This window comes from Lontra canadensis, unplaced genomic scaffold, assembly GCF_010015895.1.
Source record: "Lontra canadensis isolate GAN:19392208 unplaced genomic scaffold, GSC_riverotter_1.0 scaffold103, whole genome shotgun sequence".
Lineage (NCBI taxonomy): Eukaryota > Metazoa > Chordata > Mammalia > Carnivora > Mustelidae > Lontra > Lontra canadensis.
This window is the reverse complement of record NW_022631097.1, coordinates 2,339,222-2,362,486: the sequence shown is the minus strand read 5'-3', so window position 1 is coordinate 2,362,486 and position 23,265 is coordinate 2,339,222. Positions and strand designations below refer to the sequence as shown.

The window sequence follows — 23,265 nt, the reverse complement described above, 5'->3', positions numbered from 1 at the left end:
TAAGGATTTTGTCTTGGTATCAGATATTGGCTCTGAAATAAGATGTGACGACTAAGATGATGAGTAAAATGGAGGAAAAGATACTTCTAGGTATGACATAATGAAAAGAACCTTGGGTTTTTATCAAGCGGATATGGGTTTGAATCCTGACTTTATCGTTTACTAAGTGACATTGGGCAGGATATTAAATTCTCTGCACCTCAGTTTTCACGTTTGTAAACTGAAAGAATATCTTACAGGAATACAGTGAGGGTTAGAAATAAGGTCCACATCATTATATACCTTCTAATAGGCCTTCAGTAGGTGGAAGTAGTGATTTGATTAGCTGTGGTCAAATATGGTACCAGGAAGTCCCAGTGTTTTATAATGTATTCATCAGTCATGAGTCATACACATGGAGTTATTTCCCAGGAATATCACAGCCAAGGTGGAGTAGAAACTATGAACAACACATTTATACTGGCCATTGAGATGGACTGGAGGGAGGAAGACCAGTTGCCTTTGCAGTGATCAAATGAGTTAAGCAACAGTTTATGAGCTGTTACACTGGCAGTGAAAATAATGAGAGAGGAACTAGAATTTGAGGAGCTTTGTGATGATCAGCTGTGTGATGTGAAGAGTTACTGGGCCCTGGCTTCCTGTGGGACTTGTGGTTCTGTTCTCTTAGACCATATGTGCCCCAGTGTAATTGTAAAAGAAAAGGCTGGGTCCAACAAGTTGTTGATTTTTTTTTATCATTATTTTATTTAAAAAGAACATTTTTTAAAACCAAAAGTGAAAGGAGAAATGACCTCAGATGAAAGGAAGGATAATACTTTGAATTGAATACATCTTAGATTTATAAAAACTTCACTACCTTGTTCTTAGTGTCTCTCATTTCACTGTGAACCAGTGAAAACTTTTATGATTCCTTAAACTTGGGAAACATGGTAATACAGAACATGCAAAAAGAACCAGATTTTGAGAGGAAAGGTTCTTGGATAGTTTTGAGAGGAAAGGTTCTTGGATAGTAATAATAATAGTAGCCAGTATTGAGGTGCCTGGCTGGCTCAGCCAATAGAGCGTGTGACTCTTAATCTCAGCGTTGTGAGTTTGAACCCCAGTTGGGTGTAGAGATTACTTTTTTTAAATGGCCAGTATTTATTAAGGATTAATTATGTGCCAGGCACTGTTTTAAATGTTTTGCATGTATTAGGTCATCAATATTAAGCAACTAACTTTAATAAAACAAATTCAGTGCTTTATTTGAAGTCTGAGCATATTGAGGGGCAGTATAGTATAAAGAGGTAATGAATTCTAAAAGTAATGGAGAAGGGTTATGTGCAAGAAGTAATATTTGATCTGAACTTAAAAAATGAGTAGAATTTCAAACTTCGAAGCTTGTGTCTGCCTTGTTTTCTTCAGTGGATTTGTAGGTAGGTGCCTCATTCCAAACAAAAAATTTAAGCACCTGGTAGATAGTTCTTTCTTCCTATAGAAACCAGTCCTGCTTCTTTCAAAAAGAAAAACTATAGAACACAACAAAAAGCTCTAAGTTATATCAGTAATGAGTTAATATTTGGAGTTAAAGATGTTATAATGTTTACACTAATCCACTTGTGAAACAGTTATTGCAGAAATTTTAAATGGCTAAAAATTTTTCATTAGCCTATGTTGAAAGGAGAATGAAATCTGGCATAATGTTTCTGGTTAATCCAGGAACTGAGTTTTTTAGATTACTCATTATTCACAGTGGTGGGAACTTCCTTTATTACTTTCAGTTTGTAGTTCCCTGAATTTAACATTCATGGTGATGGAATCTGTCTTAAATAATTTTTTTTGGTGTTGGAAAAAATATGGAAGCCTCGTGAATTTGCGTGTCATCCTTGAGCAGGGGCCATGCTAATCTTCTCTGTATCGTTCCAGTTTTAGTATATATGCTGCTGAAGTGAGCACTGTCTTAAATAATTTTTAAGTCATTTAAAATACTGGTAGGAAGAGCTTTAAATTTAGTGAGTGAAGGAGGTGTTTCAACTTAAATGTTCAGCAGTTCAATAATATCAAATCCAGATTATAGTCTTTACTTATAAACCAGGCTGATAACCCTTAAATACAGGAACTGAATGTTTCTTCATATCTGTAATGGTAGGTCATTCAAATAAAGGAGTTTATAAATTTGATGTCTTTGGTAGGTTTTAATTAAGGTATTTATTGGATTAAGCCTCCTGACCCTAAATATTGTGTTTTAATGTAATGCTTTTTCCTGTTTTCACCTGGATTCAATGAAATGTTATTTGTTTTTATTTACCAGGAAAGGCCGTTGTTTACCTTGTGGCTTTCCATCTGTTCTTTGTTATGTTTGTATGGTCCTATTGGATGACAATTTTCACATCTCCCGCTTCCCCCTCCAAAGAGGTAAATTTAATGTTGGTAAATTACCAAATGCTATAGCTAATTATGGAATTATTTGCCCTGTGTTACCTTTGTTAAAACTTTACTACATAATGCATTTGTTCTGTTTCCGTTCATGAACTTGCTTGGTGACTCCACATTGTGAATGTGAGTCATCAGCCTGGTCTCAGATACAACCCACTGACTTAGCACACTAAAAGACCGATCATACTTTACTTAGTACTGGTATTTTTCTGCCATGCTATTTAGTCTTAAAGACATCCTTTTTTTACTGGACTAAAAAATCTTAAGGGACAGAATTGAGTTAGAATAGTAGAGTGTATATTTGAACACCTGAACATATTTTCTCAGGCCTAAAGAAATATGCTGCAACTAGAGAAAGTTTTAATTGTGGGAAACAAATTGTCTAGGCTATTGTTTGTTATACTTTATTTTTTTTTTTTTTTAAAGATTTTATTTATTTATTTGACAGATCACAAGTAGGCAGAGAGGCAGGCAGAGAGAGAGGGGGAAGCAGGCTTCCTGCAGAGCAAAGAGCCCGATGCGGGGCTTGATCCCAGGATCCTGGGATCATGACCTGAGCCGAAGGCAGCGGCTTTAACCCACTGAGCCACCCAGGCGCCCTGTTTGTTATACTTTAATATGACTAATGTTTCTTCTAATTTGAGGTTCCATTGGGAAAATAATGTAAATATTTATGTAGAGTAAGTTTTAAGACCAGGATGTTTCTCTTGCCTTCATATAACTGATGAAATCTGGTATAATTAGATGGCTAAGAATGTACCCTCTGGTGTTAGGATTATCTGAGTTTGATTTTCTGCTCTAACATATTACTTAATGTCTCTGAGCTTCCATTTTCTTATTGGAAAATGGAGCTAACAATAGTGCCTATTTCTGTAAGATGTTTGTGAGGATTAAGTGATATTCATTCACATAAATCTTTTAACACAGTACCTGCCACATGGTTGGTAATCAAATATTAGATGATGATGATAATTATTTCTACTCATGCAAAATTCATCAAAATTTGTTAAAAATTATAGACCATATGTTTAAAATAATATCAACTTCCATTTAACTTTTTATGAAACATATATACAGAAGAGTATATGTAAGTGTACACCTGATGGATTTTCGCAAACCTAACACCCTTGAGCAACCACCACCAAGTTGAAGAAACAGAACATTACCAGCATCTCATAAGCCTCCTCATGCTCCCTTTCAGCCACACAAATCCACTTTCCTGCCTCCTAATAGCATCAGTTTGTTTTGCCTGGTTTTGCCCTTTACATAAATGGAATCATATACTCTGTGTGTTTGTGTCTCTGGCTTCTTTCATTAACATTGTTTGCATGTTCATCCATGTTGTTGCATGTACTTGTGGAGCACTCATTCTCTTTATTGTTTGGTATTCAGTTGTAGTAAATATTAGTTTATTTAACTGGTCTGCTGTAGATGGGCAGGGGCATTTGGGTGGCTTCTAGTGTAAGGCTGTTACAAAGAGGGCTGCTATAAACATTCTATTGCATATACCTATGTATATACTTAAATATATACATCCATACATAAATGTGTATATATATGGATATATATAGTTATATAGTTATATATCCATATATATATAGCTACATATACATATATATGTATATAGTAGGTGCCTCCAATTGGAATGCTGGATCATATTTTGTGTGTACATTCAGCATTAAGTAGAAAATGCCAAAAAGTCTTTTGCCCATTTTTTTTCTATTGGGTGCTTTTGTTTTAAGGGGTAGTGAAATTATCAATCAGACTTTGCATTTCTTAAAATATATTTATCAGACATTTGGTAATAATTAGTCAACTCTTAAAGTTATGTTACAAACTGCCTTCCCTATCTTTTTTTAAGATTGATTTATGTTTAGAGAAAGAGCACATGCATGGTGGCAGGAGAGGGCAGAGGGAGAGAAGCAGACTCCTCGCCAAACGCCCAGCACAGGGCTCAATCTCATGACCGTGAGATCATGACCTGAGCTGAAACCAAGAGTCGTTCGCCTAACTGACTGAGCCACCCAGGCGCCCCTCAAACTGCCATCTATGTCTTAAGATCCAAGTTGAAAAGGAACTAATTTTGTTTAATTACTTATTACTAGTGATGGCTATTGAAAACATAGCATGAATGGAAGTAAATACTTCTTGTTATGGGAAATAAAAAATAGAAAAAGAGGGGTGCCTTGGTGGCTCAGTCATAGGAGAATACAATTCTTGATCTTAGGGTCATGGATTTGAGCCCCATGTTGGGTATAGAGATTACTTAAATAAATAAACTTTTAAAAAGTATAATAAAAACAATTGGTAATACTTCTGAGAAGCAGTATAGTATAGAGGTGAAGAACTCAGACTCTGACATCAGACTGCCCAGGTTCAACTCCTGCCTCTGCTACTTACTAGCCTTGTGGCCTTGGAGACTTGCCTTAGATGTCTGTACCTCAGCTCTCTCCTGTAGAATGAGGATGATAGTAGTACATACCTTATGGGATTGTTGGAAGTATTGACTAAGTTAATAATATATATGGTTAAAAAAATAATAATATATGTGGTTAGTAATATTTATAATAATGATATACACTTAATAGTATATGTAAAGTGCCCAGAAGAATACATTGCACTTAGGAAGTGCCATTTAAATGTTATTTATTTATTTTGGTTGTTGTTTGTCATATTGCATCCATTCAGCATTCAGCCGAGGGCTTAAGCCTTTACATCCACTTCATCCTTCATGCTCCCCTATTCTTAGAAGTTCGGCTGATTCTCCAGGCCTATGTTCAATGGCCCTGCTATGGCATGCTCTTGCCTTCCCCATCATAGAACCTAACATATAGTTTCTTAATTGCCTCTTGACTTGTATACACCATCTTATTGTCAGTTTTTTGTGGGCAGGGATCATTTTTATGGTATCCTGTACTACATCCCTCTCCCCACTATTTAGCACATAGTGGATGTTCACTATTGAATGAATTAATTATCAAATCATCAAGGGCCCGCTAAGTTAAGCTGCACTGACAAGAAAGAGCAGTATTTTATGGTTCTCTTTCTAAATAACCTTCCAGTGTGCTGAGATCGCTCCTTGTAGTAATTACAAAGCTGTGAGGTAGCTCCTAAAGTAACTGTATTAAAAGGACTCTGTGAGCTGAGAGGTTAGAGCAACACTTGGGAATCAGACCCAGGGAAACTGGTTGAGTCTGAATAGCAAAAACTCTACATTTTTAGGGAAGATAAGTTATAAATATGGTTATATTTTTCATCTTTTATCAGCAAGTACTTGGCACCTACTGTTTGTCAGACTGTGCTAGGCTCTGGGAATAAAAAGAACAAAAAAGAATGATCCTAAACATTTTAAAAGGAGAGACAGATGGTAGACAAGTAAACAAAGTAATTATAAATTGTGATAAGTTTAGGTACTTTTAGAATAAGAACATGATGATGTGGTAACAATAAAATAACAATAAATAACAATAAAGTAACAATAAAAGCAGGGGAAAAAAAACTACTTTGGTAGTATGGTGAAAGACATCTCTGAGGAAGTGGCATTATTAAACCAAGACTTTTTAAAGTATCTCTTTCACTAAAGTATTAGCTTTTTGAAGGAAGCATCTTTGTTGTTTATTGCTGTATCCCCATTGCCTAGATTCCAACCTTGTATGTAAGAGGCAGATTGCTAAATATGTGAATGAGTGAATGGTGAGAAGGAAGCAGTATGGGAAGAGCTGGCAGGCATCTTCCATCACTAAGTATCACCAGCAAAAAGAAATTATGGCCCCATCACTTCTCTGGTAATCCTACAGAGGTTGCCAGTCAGCTCTAAGATAAAGGTCATGCTCACAAGACCCTTCATGAACTAAAATCTTACTAACTTCATCTCCACTGCTTCTTCCTGGAACTCGATAGTCACGTAATATTTTGCCCTGACTATACCATTATATTCACATCTTTGTGCTTTCTGAATGCTGCTCCCTTTACCAAGATTCTCTTTCCCTCCTTGTTTTCCTGGAAGATTCTTGTTTACCTCTCAAAACCTAGCATAGGTATCACTTTCTCCAAGAGACTTTCATTGATAGTCCCTCTACCCTCCTAAGGGAGCTTTTATCATACCTGGTAACACATTGTACTATGCTTATTTTTAAGATGTATTTCTTTATTGACATAGCCAGCGTTCCTACTGGACTGTAAGAAATGTGCTTTTGAAGGCAGGGCTGTATTGATTCTTCTATGGATTCCTATTATCCAGAGCAGTGCCAAGTTCTTAATTGGTAGCTAACATATATTTGAATTGAACCATCTGAACACTGAATTTAAGATGATGGCATTTCATAGTTTGAATTCTGTTTTGTAGTTTTTAATGAAAACTAGATGTATAGTAATAATTTACTAAGTCTAATCCATTTTAAATTTTGTTCCATTCCTCATCTAAAATTCTGGTGGCTCTTAAGATTTTCATTTTAAGTTTTTCATAATTTATAACATTAGTCCTTAAGGAAAAGTAATGATACGGAGGCTGGGATACTACCATAGGCTAGAAATAGGACAGCCCTATGTGAAATCTGTTGAGATTTTACAAGGAAACTGTAAAATTTGATTGGAACATCTATCCATATATGTATTTATCATCATACCAAATGATTCTTACACTCTACTGTGAGTGCTTCAGAAACACATCATGTCAGGGAATAACTTTTAATTCAAACAAGTTAAAGTTACAATTCTCTTAAAAGAGAATAGGCCATTTTGTTAAGTAGGGAAGTATTTCAGTCCTCGAAGTATTCACGAGGGAGTGGATCTCAGAAACGTTGTCTGAAGGTTCCTACCTCCCTAGGAAGTTACGTAGGTGATGTCCAAGATCTCAACTTAAGATTATGGGAAACTTTTCTGACCTCTTTCTGTTCAACTTAAGATTATGGGAAACTTTTCTGACCTCTTTCTGTTCTGTTTGCCTGTGTTACTTCTCATGCCTTAGAAGTAATTTGGGGGTTTCTTATGCCATCAAGATTTGATTTTGGGAAACAGACAAGGTAACCTAAATAGACTCTTTTACATCCTAAACTGTGGTGTTTGGTCAGGTTAGAGTAACAGTCTGTAAAAAGCCGGAACAGTTATTTTACATTAGCAATATGGAGGGAGGCATACTAGAGTAAAACTCAAAACACTTGCATTTTAATATCAGCTCTGCCAATAATTGTGCAATCTTAGAAAATTCCCTGAGCCTCTTGGCATCACAGTTTCCTCAGCCCAGAGCTCTTTCTACTATGCCAAACTGTTGCTTTGTTTGGCATAGGATAGGTTGCACTGATAAACTAATACTGATGATGAGGCATCAAGAGTATGGAAAGCTTTGGTAGGGAGTTAGCAGGCAGGACGAAATACTTGAATATAAAAACTCCATTCATGACTCTTTAGGCCTTTTCAAGCAAAACCTTGCTTTTAATTGAAAAAAAAAATTGAGAAACAGTACAGTTAAAATATAGGACATGATCAAGAAAAATCTCAAGCCATTTTTAGTTTAAAAGGAAATTCTGTGAAGTAAAGACTAAAAGAAACTGAAAGCTTCTGTTTACATGAAATTAGAGACATAAAACTGAGGGTCCTTGAGATGCTAGGAAGACGACAAGAGGAGCAACTATAAACAAGTTCTTTGTAAGGAAAATGCTATTTAAGAAATGAACTGGAGGCTGGCCACACTATGGGAATAAAAACTTAAGAAATGGAAATAAAAAATAACTCCATAAAGGTATTACTCTTTGAGAAAAGGAGACTCTGCTTGCCTTGACAAGCCTTTATAATTTTACAGAAAGCACTCCTATTGGTTAGCTTTTTAAAAGCTGAAACAAAGTAGTAAAAGAATGACTTGTTGAGCTCATTGATATATTTGAATAGAAGATAGCTGGACCCTGTGCCTGTGGTTTAACGTCTTACTCAAACTAAGTGAATCTTGGACATCCTTCCAAAAATTAAAAATTTCTCGACACTAATTTTCAAACATCAAAATTTTTACTAATAGAAAATATATGTATTAAACCTTTTTTGTTTGGGGGGGTATTTAATTTTTCTGTAAAATACAAAGATGCAAAATTTTCTAGTTCATATTTTTTCCCATCATTAATATAGAGGGCAAATATTTTTTACTCTGTCAAAGAAAGGTATGAAGTTTTAAAATATACTCAATTTCGCTTCTTTAATTTGAAAATAACTTTTGCCTTCATGGAAGAAAATGTTTTTGTTTTTTTTCTGTTCAGGATGAAACTGTGTTTTTCTGAACATAGTTTATGAGATTGAAAAGAATTAATAGTTTTCTCCTTTTATAGTTCTACTTGTCCAATTCTGAAAAGGAACGTTATGAAAAGGAATTCAGCCAAGAAAGACAACAAGAAATTTTGAGAAGAGCAGCAAGGGACTTACCTATCTATACCACATCAGCTTCAAGGAGTAAGAAAAATTAGTCTTAAACTTTCCTTTCCAAGGAATTTTTAAAATATGGTTAATCCTTCCAAGATACATCTGCATGATTTGACAGTTAAATGATATTGTGATTGCTACAGATAACATCTGCAAGAATAAGAATAAGATAACATCTGTGTTCTGTATCTTCTGTGCTATTTCAGATATACACACACATGTACATTTATTGATACAGATTTTTTTAAGAGGCTCACTGTGAGCCTATTTTCTCTGCATTTTTTTTTTTTTCCAATTGAACCTCATCGTTAAAAATGTCACTTGTTATTCTTAGCAAACCATCATTTAGAAATTCTGGTCTGAATTTGAATATTGTGTGTCATCACAGAGTCATTTTTTAAAAAACAAGAATGTGCTAACTTAGAATGGAGAGGAGTAAAAGACTCAAGGGGGAAGAATCCTGTCAAGTTTTAAGACCAGTACTCAGAGAGCCAAAATTTGAACTCAGGTTTATCTGGTTCCAAAGATGTTGGTATTTCCACTCTCCCACTGCCTACCTGGACATAGGTGACTGCTGCAGCACTTTCCTTTTCTTAGGGTGACAGTCTTCCAATAGGAATGAATTTATGAGTGGCCATTGTAGTGACTTAAGTATAGGAAGTTGTTTTAAGTTATATACTGTGTATCTCATGAGTTTTGTTCAAATATGGGATAATATAATAGCTAATAAATTATTCTGTTCTGAATGTTTTACACATATTTGTTTATTTGTCAGAGAGAGAGCACAAGCAGGCAGAGGGAGAGGCAGAGGGAGAAGCTGAGCAGGGAGCCTGATGTGGGACTTGATCCCTGGACCCCGGGATCATGACCTGAGCAAAAGGCAGAAGTTTAACCCACTAAGCCACCTAGGTGTTCCACACATACTCATTTAAACTTCATAACAACCCTGTGAAGTAAATACTACTGTCTTCATTTTACAGTTGAGGAAACTGAGACACAGGTTATAACTTGTTCGAAGTCATATGTGGAAAAATGGATTTAAATCTAGGTGCTCTGGTTCTAGAACCCACTATGCTGCTGAACTTCAAGGGGAAATAAGAGGAGTTTTACCTTTAGGTGCAAGTTGTAGCTAAGGAATGTGACTAAGTTTGTACAAGATTTTAGGAGGGGGGTATTTGACTAACTTTTATTTTTTTCATGCACTTAATACTATTCTTTTTTGCATGACTAATACATTGGTGTACATAACAAAAACATGAATTTCAAGCCAGACCCTAGCTTTTCCATTACTAGTGTAGTGAGAGTCACTAACTTTCTAAGTTCTTGTTTCCTTATTTTGTTGGGTTTGGGGGGGGGGGCTTTTATTGAGAGCGTGCACGTGGTAGAGGGCAGAGGGAGAGCAAGAGAGAGAATCTATTTTTTGAAGATCTTATTTATTTATTCATGAAAGACAGAGAGAGAGAGAGAGAGGCAGAGGGAGAAGCAGTCTCCCCAATGAGCAGGGAACCCAATGTGATACTCCATCCCAAGACTCCAGGATCGTGACCTGAGCCAAAGGCAGACACTTAACCATCTGAGCCAACCAGGCACCCACAAGAGAGAGAATCTTAAGCAGTCTCCATGCCTGGCATGGAACTCAATGTGGGCTTAATCTCACAACCCTGAGATCATGACCTGAGCCAAAATCAAGAGTCAGATGCCTAACTGACTGAGGCTCCTTTGTTTCCTTATTTTGAAATGAAGATAATATCTGCATCTTTGGGTTAGTAGAAAAATTTAATTAAATGAGATATATGCATTTAGTGTAGATCTTGGTATATAATAATAAATTTTCAGTAAATGATAGCTAATATAAAATAATCCTTTTTTATATTCAACAATGTAAAGTCTGAATTATAATAATTATTTCTACTTACAGTTATTTAGGTTAGATGTTCTTAACCCAAAGTCCAAGACTTCAGAGAATTTATGAATTCGGAGATAATATGCAAAGTTGTGGGTACATGTAGTTTTTATACCAAGATAATTCATACCAAGATAATCTGATTTTCAGAGCAGTATGTGTGCCCCTCACACACAAAGAGTTAATAGCCACTGATGTAAAATCTTTACTCTTAAGGCTTTATTATTTTTCATTAATTATAATGGCTTTCCTCTAATCTGAATAATACCCTTCATCTATTCAGTATTATACCAGAATTATGCTAAACACTTTACTGGTGATTATTTAATCCTCAGAAAAACTCTGAGGGAGGTGCTACATTTGTCTTCATTTTAGAGATGAAGAAATGAGGCACAAATTAAGTTCCAAAGTCCCCAAGTGATAAGATCTGAGATTTATAGCTTACCTTCCTTTTTTTTTTTTTTTAATTTTCATTATTTATTTATTTATTTATTTAAAATACAGTGTTACTAACTATAGTCACCATGCTATACATGGCATTCCTAGAATGTCTTTTTTGGGGTTTGTTTGTTTTTTTAAGATTTTATTTGTTTATTGAGAGGGAGGGAGAGGGAGAAGCAGGCTTCCTGCTAAGTAAGGAGGCTGATGCAGGGCCGGATCCCAAGACCCTGAGATCATAACCCAAGCCGAAGACATAGGCTTAACCAACTGAGCCACCTAGGTGCCCTGTATAGCTTACCTTCTGACGATAGGCAAAGTCCCTGCTCTTGAGCACCATTTTATACTGCATTTCTATTGCTTAGAATTCCAAACTTTGGGAGTTTTATCTTTTTTCTTATTATAGAAATAATATCCATTCATTCTTTTAAAAAAATTTTACAGAAATACATATTATAGAAAGTAGACCTTTCGTAGACCAGAGACAAATGAAAATGATGGCGCCGTCTTCACAGGGAGGAATTGGGGGCTGGGAAACAGGGATAGGGAGGCTTTTCACCTGGTTCCTTTTTGGGCTTTTTTGAACCATATGGACTAATTATTATCTATTCAGGAAACAAAATGAGTCTTTCTAGACCTTCTCCCTCCATGGTGTGGATCCAACCAATACCTCTTTCGAGCTTTGTCCCACACTGTTTCCTTGCATCAGTTCTGTGCTAAAGCACTCTTATCTTTCCCCGTCTTTTTAATTGTCTTTTTCTCTACGACAATTATTTTTTCCTCTCTAAATCCAGTTTAAAGTTTTAATTCAGTGTCTGCTTCTTGAGCAAGAAGTGATTTTTATTGTTTTTAATTTTTAAAAGATTTTATTATTTATTTGACAGAGAGAAAGACAGCGAGAGTAAGAACACAAGCAGCAGGAGTGGGAGAGGGAAAGCAGTCTTCCCACTGAGCAGGGAGCCCAATGTGGGGCTCAATCCCTGAACCCTGGGATCATGACCAGAGCTGAAGGCAGACACTTAATGACTGAGCCACCCAGGCGATGCTGATTTTTTTTTTTTTAAGATTTATTTATTTTAAGGAGAGAGAACAAGCATTCATGTGTGTGCCAGGGTGGAGTTGGGGGTGGGCGAGGTGCAGAGGGACAGGAAGACAAGCAGATGTGCCACTGAGCAGGGAGCCCAACATGGGACTCCATCCCAGGATCCTGAACTCATGACCTGAGCCAAAATCAAGAGTCAGTCACTAAGTGAGCCACCCAGGTGCCCCAAGAAGTGATTTTTTTTTTTTAAAGTCTGCTCTGAACTTCTCTAATTCTTACCTTGTAGGTCACAAATCACTGCCTCATAGTTATTTCTGTTTATCTCCCCTCCTCGACCTTATTCTAAGACTCTGGCAGTCAGGAATTTTTCCCATGGCCTCTAACAAAGTGTCTTAAGACATAGGCCCTCAGTAGGTGTTTGTTGAATGAATCTCTTCCTGGGTTTTCTCCATAATGGCTGTTTATGCACTTTTTGCGTGTCATTCTCAAGCAGAGGCAGTGCTAATCTTATCTGTATTATGCTAATTTTAGTATAAGTGCTGTAAAAGCAAGCACTGTTTATGCACTTTTAAGTCTCCCTTGTTTTCTCTCCTTTACTGGTTTTCCCCATCATAGTCTGAATTTATATTTTATCAGAAATAATAGTTACTATTATTATCCTAGTAACACCTGCTTTATTGAGAATCTGATATGTTTTAGGAGTTTTATATTTAATCTGCGCAATAGTCCTTTACACTTGGTATTATATGCACTTACCAAAGAGAAAATTGAGGCTCATGGAAAGTAAGTTACTGCCCCAAGGTCACAAGCTAGTAAGTGGGAGAGCTAGCATCCAGCCTAACTGGTGACAGAGTCCCTGCTGATTTCAGGACCATGTTGTGCCACTGCACCTTTACAGACTGGCTTTTCCAAAGCATATCAGTTTCCTCTTGGTATCTGTGTTCACGTCCTTTCTTTTTCGTTTCTTTTCTTTCCTTCTTTTTTTTTAAAAGATCTATTTATTTATTTGAGAGGGAAAGTGCAGGGCTCAGGGGGAGAGGGAAAGAGAGACCCAGCACGGGGCTCCATCCCAAAATCCTGAGGTCACGATCTTAGCTGAAGCCAAAATCGGTGGCTGCACCACCCAGACACCCCTGGTCCTTTCTTATATTTACATAAAGATTACTGACCTTTTTCTTCTCTTCTCCCCCAGTTTTCTTCTAGAACGCTTGCTTCTCCACTTAATAAATCACAACCAGTTTCTTCCCTTCATTCTCAGGTATACATCAAAGTATATGTCTCTTAAAAACAGCAGTTTGGTTCAGACTTTGTTCTAACCACCATTATATTTTCTCTTCCCATTGAGTTAGATCCTCTTATAAGCTTTCTGCACCCAAGTCCTCTTTTTCCTTCCCAGCTAAATTCCAGGCAACTGGCTTCTATTCTCCCTACCCAAAGTTCAGTGGCTCTTGTCATTCTGGCTTCTTGAAAAGCTTTCTTTGTTGTGCTTTACTATTCTAGTTCTATTTCTGCATCCTTGAATGATTATTCTTTCTACTAAATTTTTTAAAATTTTTCTTTTTCTTTTTTTTCAAGTTTTTTTAAACTATTTTTTTTAAAGATTTTATTTATTTGTTTGACAGAGAGAGATACTGCAAGAGAGGCAACACAAGCAGGGGGGAGGCGGGAGAGGGAAAAACAAGCATCCTGCCAAGCAGGGAGCCCAATGTGGGACCTGATCCCAGAACGCTGGGATCATGACCTGAGCTGAAGGCAGATGCCTAACGACTGAGCCACCCGTGCACCCCCTTTTTAAAGACTTTTTAATTTATTTGACAGAGAGTGTTACAGCTAGAGAAAGAAAACAAGCAGGGGGTGTGGGAGAGGAATAATCAGGTTCCCCACCAAGCAGGAAGCCTGATGTGGGGCCCAGTCCCAGGACCCCAGGATCATGACCTGAGCAGAAGGCAGATACCTAATGACTGAGCCGCCTAGGCACCCCTTTTTAATTTTTGTATTTCTTAACCTCACAAGGTTGCCTTGCCTTCATTCTTTTCATACTATTATTTCAGCTTTTCTTTTCACCTCTGGAACTCTAACACTAGGATATTGTGATCCTTAGTTTATTGTTTCTCAGTTTGTTTTCTTTGATAGTTTTTAGGAATGCGTTTCACTTTTTTGAATCTGAATTAAAACAGATTCAAGGACATTGTCACACTAGCAGTTACTTGCATTCCAAACCCTTTCTTGTGTGTCAGACAAAGGAGTGGAGTTGCAGCTGCACCTGGGGATCACTTGTCCACCTAGAAGCCTACAGTCTAGCTGCAGGAGGGCTGCAGCACTCTTCCTGATGTTTCAGAGGGAAGAACCTGCAGACCTGTCCCCCAGAGCACCCAGTAGCCATTATTCAAGGCTTCATCACTCTTCTTGCCATGTGTCTTCCCATTCAGCATCTCCAGCTGAAGTTCATTTTCTGGGATAGTTGCACTGATATATCAGTTTATTTTCTACGTACATCCATGGGACTAGGTAAACTTGGAGTCCTCCTACTCCATCATCTTACCTGGCTCCCACCAGAATAGCTGTCCTTGAGTGTCCTATTACCCAAACCTACAAACCCAAATAAAACTGGATTCATCAATTCAAAATTTAATACCATCAAGTGATATTTGTCACATGGTAGAAACTCTCTAAATATTTCTTGAATGAATGAATGAGAGAATGAATAAATGAAAAACATCCAGCCCCACTCTCCCTGCTTCTCCCAGACTGAGTTTATTTCTGCCATGAGCAGCCTTGTTCATCTCAGCACCTGAGACTAGAAACTGAAGTTTGCTGATTACTCCTTTTTCCTTGGTTCTTCTGTCTACTCAATCATCAGAATCCTTCAGAAGTCTTCCTCAAAGGTCTGTTCAGTTTGGTCTCCTCTCAGAGCAGAATTCTCATCTCATAATTTTGAGTGGAAGTATAGAGGAAAAAGAAAATCAATACTCCTGATCCTCATCTTACCACTAATTCAGCTGTATATAGCCTTGGGCAAATTACTTTCTCTTGATATTGGGGTGTTTTTTATCTATAGACTGGAGAGATCGACTAGGAGATTTGTACGGTCCTATATAAGTTACTTTTTCTACATTGTGTGGTTTTATCTCCTTAGTATGCAACCCAGGTGAGGTATTATAGAACACACCCTCAGTAGATTATAGCTTATTCATTTAAGTGGCTATTTATATAGATTCCCTTCATCTTAAAGATATTTTTGTTGAGATTATAGGAGTAATACCTGCCCATGATTAAAAAAAAATTTTTTTAGGACACCAAATGAAATGTGAGGGGCATCTAGATGGCTCAGTTAAGCATCCAACTCTTGATCTCAGGGTTTGACTCTTGATCTCAGCTCAGGTCTTGATCTCAGGGTCATGAGTTCAAACCCTGCTTTGGGCTCCACACTGAGTATGGAACCTACAAGAAAAAAAGAAAGAAAAGTGAGTTTAACTTCACACCCGCACTGTTTTCCAGGGGCACCCTGCATATCTTTGCAGGAATTTTTTATACTTGTCAGAGTATTGCATAACTTATAACATGACTTCAAAATAATACTTTATTTCTCTTATATTGTTAATTCACATCTAGAAGGTGGATGCATCTTATTATGATATGTAAAGAGATAAAAATATGTATTCTTATTCCCCTTAGAGATGTGAAACATGCTACATATTCAGATGTTCAACAACTTGCTCTTTTTTCTACATGATATATTTGCATTTTTCCAACTTAGGGTACATGTGTATTTTGTATGAAAAATTCTTGTTAATGTCTACATAGCATTCCACTATATGGGTGTATCAAAATGCTTAGCCATTTAGATAATTCAAGCTATTAATAGTGTTATATTATTCAAAACAGTGCTGAAGTGAACATGTCTATAGAATTTTCTCGAAGTAGAAATCCTGGGTCAGAGAACACATACATCTTAAATTTTTATCGATATTGCCAAATTTCCTTCCAAATAGATTGTAGTACATGACATGATTCATGTACTTTTTAGAGGGTATGCTTAATTTAATTTTTTATTTGAACCTATTTTCTACGCTATTACTCTGTTGTTAGGATCACAAGTAACAGGCAACAACTTAAGCTTTTTAACTCCTTTCACCCCAAAAAGCTACCAGAAAATATGAAACGGTATCAGAAATTTGTGCATTTTCCTGTATCTTAAGGACAGGATTACAAGAAGGGACTGGAACCCAGAATTGGAAAGCTAAAACTGGGACTCTGTGCAGCTTGTTTCTTCTTATTTCTGTATATTTGTTTCATTTTTAACACTATCACCCAGCAGACAAGTTTTAATTTTTTTCCAATTCAGCTGGCAAAATATCACCATCACATGTTATTACTCAATTACGGCAGCATGCAGCCATAATTCATTCTCAGTCCCAGTGCTTAATCCACAGGAGAGAGAGCGCCAACTAGAAGCGGGGAGGGTGGAATGCACACACTCACTTCCCAGAGAAGGAGAGAGTGACTTATAGATTAGGCAGATATCCTGAAAGAAGCCATTTCAAGTAGAGTATTTGCCATTTCAGTGCTCTAAATCTATAAATGTTTCAACTATTTGTGAAAGGCCAATAGTAATTTGCCTTGTTGCCAAGCCAGTACAGTTTGCTTTAGAGAACAATTAGTGTCTAACTATAAACATGTTGTTCTCTATTCATCTATAATAATAGTTTTTAAGGTACTTTTTGATTTGTGAAGTTTTGGGACATTTCCCTCATGAATCTCAAAGATCTATTTGTCACTTATTTAAATTTCAAAAACCGAAACTTAAGGTTCTGTTCAATATACAGACTCTGATGGAACTCTTATTCCAGTGGACTCCTTCTCTTGAATTTTTTTTATCAGAGTACTTGAGCTGAATTGGGAAAACAAGTCTTACTTGATCTGATTTCTTGTTAATCTCTGACGTCATCCCCGAGTCCTTTTCACCCTGTTCAGGTACACCAGGCCCTTCCCTATTCTTTAAACAAACTAAGCACACTCCCACCTCAAGGGCTGTCCTCTGCCTAGAATCCTCTTTTCCCCAGTGTGACTTACTAACCCCCTTCCTTTAATTTCAGTTTTCTCAAATGTCTTTGAAATTACAGTATACAGTATACCAATTCCCCTTCCCTGCTTTATTTTTCTTATTAGCACCTATCATTAATATTCTGTTTATTTTGTTAACTTATTTATTACTCCTGATCTCCAAAAGAATGTAAGTTCCACAAAGGCAGGGATTTAAGCCTAGAACAGTATCTGGCACAAAATAGGTGCTCATGTTTTGAATGAATGAACATATAAATTGGGCAGCAATAACATATGTTAGAATTGAGTGGGGAAAAGTTCAGGGTTTGTTTTTATTTTTTTATTTTTTGTTTTGTTTTTAAAGATTTATTTATTTAGGCCTTTTGGCTAAGATCAAGTGTATTTATTTATTTGACAGACAGAGATCACAAGTAGGCAGAGAGACAGAGGGGGAAGCAGGCTCCCTGCTGAGCAGAGAGCCCTATGCAGGGCTTGATCTCAGGACACTGGGATCATGACCTGAGCCAAAGGCAGAGGCTTTAACCCACTGAGCCACCAGGCACCCCTTGGGGTTTGTGTTTGAAAATGTGGTCTCAGTTTTGCTATTTGGGATAGGGATGGGAGATAAAAGGTTATGTTTTTGTTTTTCTTGAAAAAGCTATTTTATAATGTTTAAAACAAAATCCCATGGGGTGCCTTGAAACGTTTAGACACTTCATTTTTTATATTTTATTATAGACACTGTATTATAGTAGGAAAAAGAACTTGAATTGGGACTCCGTAACTCTGAGTTATGCTACCTAACTGGTGTTTGACCTTGTTGAAGTCACTTACTTGCTCTAGATTCTCTTTTTTCATCTGAAAACTGCTGGGTACTATTCTATTTCTGAGGTTCCCTTCTACCTCTTGACATTTTGATTTCAGAAGCTTTTTAATACACTTTGGTATTATTTTAAAATTATTAGTTGTAAATTTCACAGAATTATTTGTAAAAGAAATGAAAACAAATTTTACAGTCAAATTAACTAAGCTTGCACATCCTTCAACAATTTCCTTTTAATTTTTAAATGTAGCCATCAGATACTGTGAAAGATGTCAGTTGATTAAACCTGACCGGGCACATCACTGCTCAGCATGTGACGTGTAAGTATTACTTGTTTGTTTCTATTTAACCCTAGCACCAGAAGTTGATGACAGGAGAATGGAAGGGGAATGGAATGCTTTATACTTAGCAAGAACATTGTATCCTTTCCCTTTATTTGCTATGTTTGCTGGGCTAACAAAAATATTTATATAAGCTAGAATATACCTTGAAGTAATCTTGGTTAAGAGTTACTATACTGGTTGATAGAATATACTTCTTACACTTACATTTAATTTAATATTGATAAGCAAATAAGTAATAACCCCCTTGAGTAGTAATAACCCCCACTGAGGGAGATAACTTTATTTCTTAGGTTAAAAAGACGGTCATGGAAAAAAAGACGATCATGACACTTTTCTCTTTTTTTTTTAAAGATTTTATTTATTTGACAGAGAGATCTCACAAGTAGGCAGAGAGGCAGGCAGAAAGAGGGGGAAGCAGGCTTCCCACTGAGCAGAGAGCCCGATGCGGGGCACGATTCCAGGACCCTGAGATCATGACCCGAGCTGAAGGCAGGGGCTTAACCCACTGAGCCACCCAGGCACCCCACTTTTCTCATTTTTATTGTTAATATTAAAACCTAATTATCTGCAAAAATACTGTTTTCAGTTACTGTCTGTGACATTGTTCCCAGAAAATTCTCTCTCTCTCTCTCTCTTTTTTTTTTTTTTTTTTTTTTTTTTTTTTGGTGCCCTTGTCAGAGGGTAGTGTGTTAAAAGAAAGATTCATAGTTTGGGAATCTCTACTGGTCCTTGAACTTTAGTTGGACAGGCTATTTAACATTCTGGATATTAGTTTATTCATTTCCTATATTTCAGCAGTCACTTCTTATCTGCCTGGGGATCTATTCCAAGACCCCCAGTGGATGCCCAAAACTGGATAATACCAAACCCTACATATACTATACATACATAACTATGATACAGTTTAATTTATAAATTAGGCACAGTAAGAGATTAACAATAATAGCTAATAATAAAATAGAACAATTATAGCAATATATTATAATAAAAGTTATGTGAATGTGGTCTTTCTCTCAAAATGCCTTCTGCTATACTCATCCTTATTGTGATGAGATGAAGGGAGGTAAATGACGTAGGCTCTGGAACACAGCATTAGGCCACCGTTTACCTTCTGAAGTATGTCCGAAGGAGAATTATCTGCTGCTGGACTACGGGTGACTGTGGGTAGCTGAAACCAGGGGAAGCGACTATGGATAAGGGGAACTGCTGTATTTGAAATGTTCTGTGGTCTAACTTCATACAAATCTAGATTACTTGTATTGGTGAAGAGGTAAATTTGGAGGTTTTTTTTTTTTTATTGTAGAAGTACAGTACTGCTTATCCAGGGAATGCAATTTTGTAAATTATGTGGAAAAAATAACCATCTATAAGCCTATCATTATTAATATTTTAACATATTTGCTCCTAAAGTTTTATGTGTTACATATTTTTAGTATTATGTGTTTTATGTTTATGTGTTTTATGTGGTTAAAATAGCATAGGGATTTCTGTATTTCATTTTATCTTCCTCAGCTAATTTGTAAGCTGGACCTATCTAATTTACCTAGTGCTATGTGTACTACATCATATTAAAATGTCGTTTGGTGTGGTTCAAGGCATTTGGCTATGCTCAGCTGAATTCCTAGTATTAAAAATCATCTAACTATAAAAGGCCTTCTGGAAATACCAGAACTTTTCTCTAACCTACTGGGTTAGTTTTTCTTTACTTTTTTTTAGAGAAGGAGGCAGGGGGAGGAGAGGAGAAGGGGAGGGAGAGAGACCATCTTAAGCAGGCTTCACACCTAGGATGGAGCCTGATGCTTAACCCATTGAGCCACCCAGGCACCTCTGGGTTGGTTTTTCTAAGATATTATTTGTAAAGGTAAAAATTTAAGCCAAAGAAAGAGAAAATTATCAGAAATTAGAATTAGGGGAATTTTTGTGCAAGGATTTTCTTATGTTTATTTGTTTTTTAGATGTGTTCTTAAGATGGATCATCACTGTCCTTGGTATGTATAAAAAAAGAGGAAATTACATTGGGGGTGGAGAGGTGGGAAGGAGAGAATTGAGAGTAATTTATCTCAGCATTCCCAAATTTTGAGGGTCAGTTTAATTACTCGATTACTCAAGATTGATCTGGCCCTATTTATATGCATATTTATGTATGTACATGTTTATATTAAATGTATTCCTTTAAATATATACTCTGATGTTATTAATCCAAGTAAGTGTATATTAAGAATTAACATTAAAATTCCAGATTCCCTCATGAATTTATTAAAAACACATATTCACAATTAAGATACTGCTCCCTACTTCCCAAATGAACTATTTCTAAGTAATAATATTTTTTATCTGCCATATGTATTGTTTTTATTTATTATAGTTTTAAAATAACATTAAAACTTACTGTCTTAACCATTTCTAAGTGTACAGTTCAGTAGTATTAAATATGTTCATATTGTGTAACAATCTTCAGAAATTTTTCGTCTTGCAAAATAAATTTCTATACCCATCACAGCCACCCCCAGCCCTTGGCAAACATCATTTTGTTTTTTGTTTCTGATAGTTTGTGATTTATCTTATTTTTACAGTGTGATTTTCTTTATTTTTCTAGGGTGAATAACTGTGTGGGATTTTCTAATTACAAATTCTTCCTGCTGTTTTTATTGTATTCCTTGTTATATTGCCTTTTCGTGGCTACAACAGTTTTACAGTACTTTATAAAATTTTGGACGGTAAGTCTTTTTTCTGTCTTAAAACATATACATAAAACTTTTTATGATGATATATTCATAAAGAATTCATTCATTCCTTATTATAAGTAGATAGACTTTATTTCAATTTTACTAGGTAGAATTTATGATGGATCAGAAAGCAAATGGGATTACAATTTACCTTCATATGTTTATTTGTAAATAAATGGATATTAAATAGGATATAGTAAACTTTTTTTAGTGAGTCAAACTATTTTCAGCAATATTCTAACAATAGACCTATCAATTTTAAGGAAGTAATTGCTTTTACTTGAGTTGAAGAGACTTACTGCAGTTTTACAGTAATAATAGTGAAATTGCAAATAGCCCAAATAACCACTAATCCGGTTCCTGCCTCTATAGATGTTAATCCTTTTTCTATCATAAGTTGTGTTTTTTTCCACATTTTTAATTTATATCTTATAACCCTGTTTTCTTTGATTTTTATTAAATCAAAGTTTTATATTTTTAAAGCAGTGTTTTTATAATTTCTTTTTTTTTAAGATGTTATTTATTCATTGTAGAGAGAGTGTGTGCATTGCATGCACTCGAGCAGGGTGGGGGTTGGAGGGGGAGGAAAGGGAGAAGCAGACTCTGTGCTGAGCACCAGCCCTACAGAGGGCTCAACCTCATGACCCTAGGACCCTAAGGTCTGACCCCAGCCAAAATCAAGAGGCAGATGCTCAACCAACTGAGCCACCCAGGCACCCCTAAAGTACTGCTTTTAAATAAATAATCAGAAAATCAGAAATCAAAGGGGCACCTGGGTGGCTCAGTTGGTTAAGTGTCTGCCTTTGGCTCAGTTCATGATCCCAAGGTCCTGGGATCAAGCCCTATATCTGGCTCCCACCTCAGTGGGGAGCCTTCCTCTCCCCCTTCCTATGCTCCTCCCGCCCTGGTGTGCTCTCTCTCTCTCACTCTGCACTCCCTCAAATTAATAAATAAAATCTTTTAAAAATTAAAAATTTAAAAGCAGTACTTTTCATTTATGATTTCTGGCTTAAGTCTATTCACTGTATATTTACACAATATTCACCCAGGTTTTCCTTTGGCATTTTAGTTGTTTTTGTTTTCACATTTAAATCTTTGATTTTGAAGAAGGCATTACTGTGGTCAAAAAGTACTTTGTATTTACTCTTCCTAACGATCCTGTTAAGAAGTTTTAAAATGTAGGTTTTATAATTGAACTGTTCAGGTGTGCTGAAGCCAGCAGATCGTGAAGTGATTACTGTTGAAAAGATAGTTTGTTGCTCAGTTTCTGAGGGAAGGGTCATACCACGCCATGAAGGACCACACCGGCAGGGTAACCAGATTTAGGTTAGCCAGTTTGCATAGTATCTGTGGTCCCTGGGCATAATGGTTGTCCCTGGTTATCTGTATGTATCCTTGGAGTGGTTAGGGCAAGGAAATTTTGCCTCCTGGAGTGTAATAGTCAGATAGAGGAGGTGATATGGAATATGAACTCTGGATTGGTTAGTTTTTGTATGAGAGGTTTATTCCTTGCTATCACTTAAGGACTGGATAGCTGTGGGAAAGTCGGTCTCTCTCCAGTCAGCACAGCCTCAGATGCCAGAGCATCAAGAATACAGAAAATAAGGGGGACCTGGGTGGCTCAGTTAAGCATCCAAGTTTTGATTTTGGCTCAGGTCATGATCTCAAGGTTGTGAGATGTTGGACTCTGCACTGGGCATGGAATCTCCTTAAGATTCTCTCTCTCCCTTTCCCTGTGCCTCTTCCTGCCTGCCCCCACTCACTCACTCACTCTGTCAAAAATAAAAATAAAAAAGAATACAAAAAATAAGAAAATATAGTTAATGCAGAAAGAGTTGTTACTACCCCAATTTCCAAAGTTGAAAACTGAGGTTAGAGAAGTTAGGAAACTAGCCAGAATTTGAACACAAATATCTCTATTTCAACATCCAACTACTTTTCACTGTGAGTTGCTATTCATAGTCATACTTGGGAATTACATAATTAAAGCCTTAAGTCATCAAGCACAATTATTTTTCCGAGAAATATCTAATACTTTTTAAGGACTGTCACTAACACATTGTTGAGTTTTTAAACTTTGGGTATTTAAAACCCAGGGTATGCTAGTACTTACGGTGCCTTTGTGTATG

General features: G+C 36.4%; 1 protein-coding gene and 2 non-coding genes across 5 annotated transcripts in view; 1 reads left to right on the top strand and 2 right to left on the bottom strand.

Annotated features, from left to right (window-relative positions):
- Window positions 1-23,265, top strand: part of ZDHHC20 (zinc finger DHHC-type palmitoyltransferase 20) — a 70,991-nt gene that overhangs the window by 27,559 nt on the left and 20,167 nt on the right. For all 3 annotated transcript variants that reach the window (XM_032838238.1, XM_032838237.1, XM_032838239.1), the window contains exons 3-7: window positions 2,291-2,394; window positions 8,727-8,847; window positions 18,317-18,386; window positions 20,366-20,398; window positions 21,007-21,127. In XM_032838238.1, the coding sequence (XP_032694129.1) occupies window positions 2,291-2,394; window positions 8,727-8,847; window positions 18,317-18,386; window positions 20,366-20,398; window positions 21,007-21,127 (449 nt within the window). The remainder of the gene's footprint in view (window positions 1-2,290; window positions 2,395-8,726; window positions 8,848-18,316; window positions 18,387-20,365; window positions 20,399-21,006; window positions 21,128-23,265) is intronic.
- LOC116855515 lies at window positions 1,829-1,935 on the bottom strand. The gene has a single exon (XR_004380372.1). It is a non-coding gene; the product is annotated as a U6 spliceosomal RNA (small nuclear RNA).
- Window positions 12,649-12,755, bottom strand: LOC116855507. The gene has a single exon (XR_004380365.1). It is a non-coding gene; the product is annotated as a U6 spliceosomal RNA (small nuclear RNA).